This window comes from Pseudochaenichthys georgianus, chromosome 12 (genome assembly GCF_902827115.2).
Source record: "Pseudochaenichthys georgianus chromosome 12, fPseGeo1.2, whole genome shotgun sequence".
Lineage (NCBI taxonomy): Eukaryota > Metazoa > Chordata > Actinopteri > Perciformes > Channichthyidae > Pseudochaenichthys > Pseudochaenichthys georgianus.
This window is the reverse complement of record NC_047514.1, coordinates 18,575,259-18,584,479: the sequence shown is the minus strand read 5'-3', so window position 1 is coordinate 18,584,479 and position 9,221 is coordinate 18,575,259. Positions and strand designations below refer to the sequence as shown.

The following is a 9,221-nucleotide window of genomic DNA, read 5'->3' as shown; positions in this document are numbered from 1 at the left end:
TAAGGAAGAGGAAGAAACCCAAAACATGTACTGTTAGTAGTTTAGCTTTGCAAGCTATATGTGGCTAAGCATTAGTGTTTTTTTGTTATCACTTTAAATGAAAACTGTTAAATTGTAAACTTAATCTGCAGGTGAAGCCCATGAGCTGGATATGTGACCTTTACCTATATGATACATTTGCATTGCTTTTTTATATTTTGAATACGATAATCTTAATATTTAAATTAACCAAAGTAGCCACTCAGTACATGTATCAAGGTAAAAAATAGAGTCTACAATATTTCCTTTATATTTGTGCCGACATCCCGTGAATGCAGCAGTACCTTGTGTGACGTGAACTCTAAAGGCGGATCCTGTAAAATCCAAGTGGGTGGGACATCAGAGTGCAGCTGTAAACTATAAGGTTTAGTTTTCCGGTATACTGACACATTAACCTCTTGTCGGGAATCCCGCGAAGAAATTGCTCTTCAGCTCAGGTAAGGTGTCCGTCGGGGTCCGGTTGGTCATGGTTCAGAGGGGTTTCTGAGCGGTAGTTCTGCGGTATGATTCGGCAGAAGAGCTCAGACAGTATCTGCAGGGTGTGCCCACTAACTTCATGCCAAGTTCACTGTTAAACTGCTCAGTGCTCCGCTTCCTGAATCACTTTATTGCATTTGAATAGTGTGGACTTTTAAGTATTTTGGGCATACATTTAATTTGCAGTTATAACTTGTGATACATAATTATAGGGTATGTGTTTTTTAGCCTTAGCTTTTAGTGTACAGAGGACTATCCTTTCCTATTATTGCTCAATTTCAAATGAACTCGCTGAATGAATCACTTGCTTTGAAAATAAGAAAAACGGTAAACCTGAATACTAAATGACTAATTTGAGATGCCCACTATTAAGAAATCAATTGTGTATATATCCCATATAGCCAATGTTAATAACCTTAACGCCCTACAAATAAACAGTGTACACATTTCAAACTTAACTTGATACAATTTGTATACTGCTATGTAACTGGAGCTAATAACAGGGTTAGTACTTGTGTTAGTTCAGAAGAAGAATTCACAGTATTAACGTTGTGCTTTGGAAACATGATTCACTTTGTGTTTATTTACGGTCTGTGGTCCATACACATGGTCTGCAGTGTGTGTAGGAGTCACCTGCTGCCTGTATTTACATCACAAACCACTCGGGTGTGCCTCTGCTACTCACAGACTTCTGGACACTTTGTTCAACAAGAAAATGTTGTCTTATGTTTGTCTATAATAAGCAACTTAAACTTGTAATATGTTTGAGCTGAGGGTATTCTTATACCCAAAATGCACTTTGACAAATAAATGAAATGTATGTCAATGGGTAAGTTGATCCCTACCTGCAGGAAACGCCACCATCTTATCCCTCAGTGGAGTAATTACAGGTGTGTCTAAACAAACACCAGCTCAATGATACTACCCCTGAGACGTGGAACGGTTGTGGAACAAAAGAGAGCCAATGACCAAATGAGTAACAGGAACCCTCTGAGAGGATGAACTGCATACAATATAGATTGAGGTGAATGAGGGTCACCAGTTAACTGACCCCTAACCTGCAGTTCATTCGTTCCGTGTGCAAGTGACAAATGATCATCATGTTTTTATTCTGTTGTAGCTTTCTGCACCTCCAGTTTGAACATCCTCACTCTTCTTACAATGGCAGCAGTAAGTCCGACCCACAGCATCTGTTTCACATGTACATGTATTTGCATCACCAGTAGAGACTGTGCTTTGGAGATTGGATTGTTTTGTTCTGCTTGGTTGTAAATATGGCTGGACAAACTATACATATTACAATTCCTTATCTTTTATGAAAATCCCTTGTAATGATATTGCAAGGTTGCGATTCACATTTGCTACTGCAACCGGCGATGCAAGTTTTAGGTCTGCTGTCATGTTCATTTTATGATCACAAACCATGGTAAAAATGATATCAATATTTAAATGTCAAGGTTGCATTCTTATTTTCTTTTATTCATAATACATCTTTGCAGTTTTCTTTTAATACATGGGCAAAAGTTAGTTGAAAGTCTCAAAAAAAGATTTTGAAGCTCCTAAACTTTGTCCTGCTTTTTAAAATATAAAACGCATTTCTTTCTGACACGTAAAAAAGGATACTACTGTACAATACTATAGCATCATAGATGTTACTGAGCCTCAAAAGATCCTCTCCAGATGTTAATAATACATATAAATGATCTGCTTTGAATAATTATCAGTCTATTTTTCTCATAAGCACCTCTTCTCCTTCCTACATCTCAAAAGTGAAACTACTTTGCACAAGGTCTCTAAAAAGTGAACGGAAAAGTTCATTCTTAGAGAAATCACCACACCTTGAACTCTGTTTAAGCTGCAAAGTTAGGGCAAGAAGACGTTCTCTTTTCAGCAGAAACATTTGAACACAGCCTTTAGTGTTCAACAGCACACCATTCTGCACTGGGAAGGTCAAACAGCATGTGAAGTAATAACAAGAACAACACATTTTGAAGTTTTCACTGCTTATTTTATTAATTGTTTTGTTATTTCCAATCAGATTGGAAACCGTGGAACAGTGACTGAGGCGGCTGGTTTCAACCCAGATGCAGATGTCCAGGCTCTCCGAGGAGCCATGAAGGGAACCGGTGAGTGATCCAGAAACCATCATCAGATGAAGACATCTTGAGCCTGTCATTAAGCCTCCATGAGGAAAGAGATGTATTTTCTGCCTCTCTCCTCTCCAGGAAAGTCTGAAACCAAACTCAGTGTTGCTCAGTGTTGTCATGGCAGCTTTCTGTTTTCATAGCCGGTCATTCAACTGAGTAGTGCTGTGTACTTTGCCTCATCTCTTCTCTCTGTCGTAAAGCTTCCTCTTCACTTCTGATATGGAGGGGAATGTATCTGGACTTTGCTGATCATGCAGTAAGAAATAGTGAACGAATCTCATTATGGGTCGCACTGTTCTGAAACTGTGCTGGCAGGTCTGCATCACTCAAAGACAGTGGTGCAGACATTCAGGAGTACACAACTAACCTCGTTTCTTTCTCTGTCTGGACATTTGAAGCCAGGAATGTTGATGCTGTTAGAGTTCCACTAGGATAATCATCTTCCCCTGACTCTTGCTGAGCTCTATTGCAAACAGATGGTTTGTTTGCCGATGCCAACAAACAGCTGAGTGTTGGGATCATCTCCAGGGACGAGAGCTTGTTCTTAAACCGAGCTCCAAGACAAGTTGTTCATGATTGTACAAGTTGAGACATTTAAAATGAATATTAGTATAAGATTTGTGTTTTATTCATTTCAGGCACTGACGAAGCGGCTGTCATCCAGGTCCTAGCCCCCCGCACTATTGCCCAGAGGCAGCACATCAAGGAGGCCTACAAACTATCAGTGGGGAAGGTGAGCGTTTTCACTGAGCTGTCCTCAAAGGCAGCACATTAGGTTCAATAAGGCTCTTCACGAGTAGGTTATTTACTCTAACAAGCAGCCTTGATGGAGACTCTTGGCACTTGCAGTGGATTGCACCTCTTAGCCACCTATTCCATTATGTACTCCCTCATTATTTCTTCAGTTACTATGCTGATAATGTAAAGTTAACCATTAACTGTAAAGCAGAAATGATTACTCCTGTAAACAAAAACCAGGACAGAGAGGGCCTTGTATTCTGTAGAAAGGAACAAATTCCCTCCCATAAAAACCCACAGGTCCGCTCCCCGCTGACTGTTTCTTTGTTTCATGATTATATGGATCTTTATATCAAATAAAAGGGAATACAACCTGGTGTTTATTGTATTGAACTAATGAGATAATAACCAGCCCACTATGCAGGGTCCCATAAAGGGTCCATAAAGTTATTTGCAAGTTCCTCAGAGGAAGCAAAGCAAAGCGCGTGAGAGGAGTCCTCGCAGGCAGAAAGAGTGACTCATGGTGACGCCCACGTGTGGTCACATGGGCTCATTGTGAGGAACAACTTCACAACACTGTGTCCAGAACCCACACCCTCTAGCGGAGACACACACACAAGTACTGTGTCAGGGCCACGCTGGCAGCACACCACTCCAACACAAAGCCAGAGTTACTCTGTCGAATTGAATGAGCTTTAAATACAGCTGGCCCTCTTGATGAAAGTATTTATGTCGTGGGAACAACTGGGGGGGGGGGGTGTATTTCTCCTGTTAATCCATCTGCTCCCCCTCCCCCCCCTGCAGGAGCTGGCTGAGGATCTGTCCTCAGAGCTGAGTGGGACTTTCAGGAGCGTGGTTCTGGCTCTGCTGATGCTGGCGCCCGTGTATGACGCATACGAGCTGGAAAATGCAATGAAGGTGAGAGTGTAGGAGAAATCCAGTCTGTAATTTGTAATGTCAAAACATCCCATAAGAAGACCAACACCAAGACTGATTCGTGGCGTACTGAGTATTGACTGTGTATTGACCAAAGCTTGATTTATATGACTCTTTTTCTGCCTGCGGGCTTCATCAGTCTGACGCACCACTGCACTGTGACACGAGGAGAGGCAAGGAGAGGTTTGAAAGCATTATTCAACAACAAATCACTGAATGTGCTTTACAAAAAACATTGTAAGCATTCAAACTTAGTGCAAAAGAATGCAATGCATAGGGAATAGAAATAAACATACAAGAATGAACTTAACAATGAAGTGTAAGATAAGAGTAGGTATTTGATTTATTAAATGCAGAGACAAACAGACATGAGTTGCATCACAATGAACCACTGTGGTTTATTTGAAGAACTTTCCTGCTGCTATAAATATTTACTTCAAATGCAAGACATTTTTGAGCCTCATTTTATTTCATTTCATTTATACAGTTTGTATTGTTGACATTTCTTCAGTCAACATAGATACAAATGAGCTTGGGTCTGAGAGCCACAACTAGAAAGAAAACAAGGCAATGTACATCACTAGAAATTCATAGCGTAGAAGTAAACTGTTCTGAAATGTAAAGTTCTCAAAATAGACATAAAAGAGCATTAAAAAGTAGAACATATGGAATAGAGTTGGGAGGGATGAAACCCTCTTTGAATGGTCACACATGCAGAGCACACAGTGAAATCCGGCCTCTGCATTTAACCCATCCTAGTACCAGGAGTCTAGTACTAGGAGCAGTTACAAGTTGAACGTCAAGATAAATCATCTATAAACTATCTGACAAATACGTAGTAATGTGTTGTTAACGTTGGTCTTTTTATGGGACTTGTTGGTAACAACAAATAGAAGATACCCAAATGTATCAGTTTAACTGACTTCTCCTTTTGGTCATACAAGCATCTCATGTGTTCATATCTAGTGTTAACTCATGTCTCTATCTGTTCATCAACAGGGGGCTGGAACAGAAGAGGCCGCCCTCATCGATATTCTGGCTTCAAGGTCAAACGATGAAATGAATACCATCAATGCGTTCTACAAGAAGAGTAAGGGCCTGCCTATAGATTGTGTATGATATCTGATACTTTGTAACGTGACTTTGCTTCTGACCTTTGTTTGGAGATGCAATGACGTCCGTTATTACAAAGCAGTGGAGGGCATCAATTATTCACGACAGCCGTTTCTGTTTCCACGTGGCGGTTTATTGTTTGCTTTCGTTTGTTATTTGGTGGATACGATGACAGCAGCGGGCAAATATTTAAAAAGTTACTTTTAAATGTATTTTAATGTGTATAAATGAATTGTGATTACATGGACATGTTTTGTTCTTCTTTTACCAGCACAGTTTGTGAATTGTGAGCGCACCAAAATGAACATAATTGAAGTTACATTGAGTTGGAAATACTAGCTTTTCCATAGCTCATTACTTTTATTTCGTATTTTTATTTATTTTCTGTCAGTTTGTATTGAGTTTTCAGCACAGTGTCCGAAATGGGTGTTTGATTACATGCTTTATCATTTAACTTCGTATGTTGTTCATTGCAGAACATGATACAAGCTTGGAGGACGCTGTGTGTGGGGACACATCAGGAATGTTCCAGAGGGTTTTGGTCTCTTTACTCACGGTGAGTAGGGAAATGTTTAATGGCAAATAGATCAAATATATGTGCCGATATAAACATTTTGATTTGAATCAAATTATTAAGACTAAGATTTTACTTCCTTGCAAAATGTCAGTAGGAAGTTGAAGATAAAAACTTTTTCAACCAGTCTTTCAATAAGAGGAAGCAATTGTCAGTTCCTCTATCTTCTCCCATGTTGTGCAATCGTACTCTGTTTTTCCCTTAAGCTGTTGTGTCTTCTGCTTTGCAGGCTGGTCGAGATGAGAGCGACAAAGTGGACGAGGCGCAGGCTGTCCTCGATGCCAAGGCAAGATCTCAGCTTCTTTAAACAAAGTATTATTTAATTATGACTCGGTGTCTTAATACCGTTTGTGATTGTAGGAAATCTATGAGGCTGGTGAGGCTCGATGGGGCACGGACGAGGTTAAATTCCTCACGGTGCTTTGTGTCAGGAACCGAAACCATCTGCTGCGAGGTATTCTTACAGCATATTCACAATCATCATGTTGACATCTGCACTTGTGATTATAAGTAATGTCACGAGTAGTAGTCACATGAAAACGCTAACTTTTATAACTCGTGACATAAGTCATTCAATACTGTGGGGTTTTACTGAACCTTTGTGACAGTTTCAAGAGCGAACACTCACTCTCTTTGTTGAGTCACTTTCATTTTCATTCATGTTATGCGTAGTGTCAGTTTGATAATAATAAAGTGTATTTGTCGTTTCCTTCCCTCAGTGTTCGAGGAGTACCAGAAGATTTCTGGGAGAGACATCGAGGACAGCATTAAGAGGGAGATGTCCGGCTGTCTGGAGGACGTCTTTCTGGCCATAGGTCTGTTTCTATCTCTGTGACAAGCTCCATCAAACAGACTATTCTATCTATCTTTTGCCACTTTATAAAGATGTAACGCCATTCAAATTTCAAACGAGCACAGAAAACTAGAGCACGACACTGAAATTTGAGAGGCAGAAAAGAAAAGATGCACCAACATCAGATTCGGAAACTTTAGTCACAAGGGGTCAATATTTTCAGTTTAGCACACATTGCTGTTCAAGCTCTTGCTTGGTGGCTCCGAATGATAGGAATACATTGCCTTCATTGTTAAAGGTCCCTTGTTATACTCTTTTTCATCAATATATTATAGGTTTCAGATACATACAAAACATGTCTCTGAAGTGTTTGACTCGAAATACCAAATAGATCTTGCATTGTAGCATTACCCATAATCCCCTCTGTTTCAGCCCTGTTTCAAAAGTGCTGATTCTCTGTCTGTAGCTTTAAATGAAAATGAACTGCCACGCCCCTCTGTGATGTGTTTGGTTTAAAAAAACAAAAACATAATGGTGGTCCGGTGCCTTGCTCAAGGGCACCGCGGCAGGGCAGGAGGTGAACTGGGACCTCTCCAAGTAGCAGTCCACACTCCATATTTTAGGTCTGGTCGGGGACTTGAACCGGCGACCCTACAGCTCCCAGGTCAAGCCCCTACTGACTGAGCCACTGCTCTAAATGTCAAGTCAGAGCTTGATTTGTTTTTGCTCACTGATGTAAGACATCCTGTGCTCACTACATACCCTGAACACAACACAACATACTTTCACTTTCTCATGTTGTGAGGGCATTGCACCTCATGCGCTGGGATTTGTTTTTGCTTTACAGTGAAATGCTTAAGGAACAAGCCGGCGTTCTTTGCAGAGCGATTATACAAATCAATGAAGGTAAATATTTCATGCTTGTGATGAAGCTACAATAACAACAATACATTACATTATTGCTTTGTGTTTGAATATGTTTCACTAGTTATCAGTACACATAATTACAATAGTTATGTAAAACCCAGCTTGTCTCTCCTCAGGGGATGGGCACCACAGATACTGTCCTCATCAGAATAATGGTTGCGAGGGCGGAGATCGACATGTTGGACATTAAGGCGCAGTTCCTGAAGATGTATGGCAAGACCCTCCACTCCTTCATTAAGGTAAGGCACTAATAACTAGGGGCGGGAAACACTGTAGTCAGCAAAGGCTCTGCAATACATTAGCTTCAGTGTAATAATATTGCCTTTCATTAATTGTTGTACTCTGACGAGACTTAAATGTATCACCCCTTTCATTTCATTTGATCAGCTGAAGTGATATATTTAGTAATATATTTTTTCCTGAATTTGTATCCATTTTGCTTCATGTCACTGATCACAGTTATTCCCTAAACGAGACGTTTGAAGTCTCACAAGTCTTTTCTCACTGCGTAGGGAGACACATCTGGAGATTACCGCAACATCCTGCTGGAGCTGTGCGGAGGCGAGTAAAGCAACATCAGCAAAGCATCCAGCTCGGTCTTTATTATGAGCTTTTATTACGTTGATGACTTCCTGTATTTCACCCGTTCTCCTTCCAATTTGCATTTCATTGATTGACTGCAGTGCCTTGTTTTACTGTCTGTACTGTAATACCAATTAAACCAAAGAACAGCGACCTGTTAACACGTGTCTGTGTTTTCGTTATCGATCCTGTGTTAAGGATTAATTAATGGTATTAGTTAGAGAGCAAGAGATATATGATTCTCACATCCTTAACCACTTAAAATATTATTGTTATTGGCATCTAGCTCCTGGACTTGTTTGCGGCACAACATTTTCATCATGTGAAAGTCTGTGAAGTCCATTTGTTTAATTGGTAGCAATTACTCATTTGTTGAGTCAGCCCTGCGTATTTGACTCCATTACATTAACGGGATGCTAGCTTGATTTGAGGAGGCAGTAAAATGGGCTCTAATCAAGTAAAGGAGAATGTCACATTGCTTATACAAACATACAGCTCCTTCTCAGAGCAATAAACCGAGAAAGGATGTGAGGTGGTTTTACTCAAGGTGACCACTAGGTGGAACCAAAATAACTCCTTGAAGTTTCTATGGAGAAGTACAGCATTATCTTTCAGCGCCCTTTATGTTGCAAATTACAGCCCTCAAATGTCATGTTCTGCAAAACATGACTCATCTGCAGTTTTCTCAGTAAAAACTAGAGGAACCTGACATGTGCTGTATTCAGACTTTACGACAGGAAGAGTTCAGCTAAACGCTCGTCCCTGCAGGCTCTCTGCGGCGCCATCTGAGAGAAGAAACATCAATCGCAAGACACTCCACCTGAACTTGCTCCTGTGGGTATTGTCCACAGTACATGTATGATATGTGTAATGTGTATTTGTAAAAGCGCTTTGA

At 40.4% G+C, this 9,221-nt stretch overlaps 1 protein-coding gene across 2 annotated transcripts; it reads left to right on the top strand.

Moving 5' to 3' along the window:
• The first annotated feature begins 355 nt into the window (after positions 1–355).
• On the top strand, positions 356–8,487 carry anxa4 (annexin A4). Of its 2 annotated transcripts, XM_034095939.2 has the most exons (14): positions 356–476; positions 1,368–1,540; positions 1,637–1,686; positions 2,555–2,642; positions 3,302–3,396; positions 4,206–4,319; positions 5,337–5,427; positions 5,927–6,006; positions 6,254–6,310; positions 6,385–6,478; positions 6,744–6,839; positions 7,665–7,723; positions 7,861–7,983; positions 8,257–8,487. In XM_034095939.2, exons 3-14 carry the CDS (start codon positions 1,678–1,680, stop codon positions 8,311–8,313), a joined length of 963 nt encoding a protein of 320 aa, XP_033951830.1. In that variant the 5' UTR covers positions 356–476; positions 1,368–1,540; positions 1,637–1,677; the 3' UTR covers positions 8,314–8,487. The 2 variants fall into 2 exon arrangements, with proteins under 2 accessions (XP_033951830.1, XP_033951829.1); XM_034095938.2 differs by lacking the exon at positions 1,368–1,540.
• The last annotated feature ends 734 nt before the right edge of the window (positions 8,488–9,221 follow it).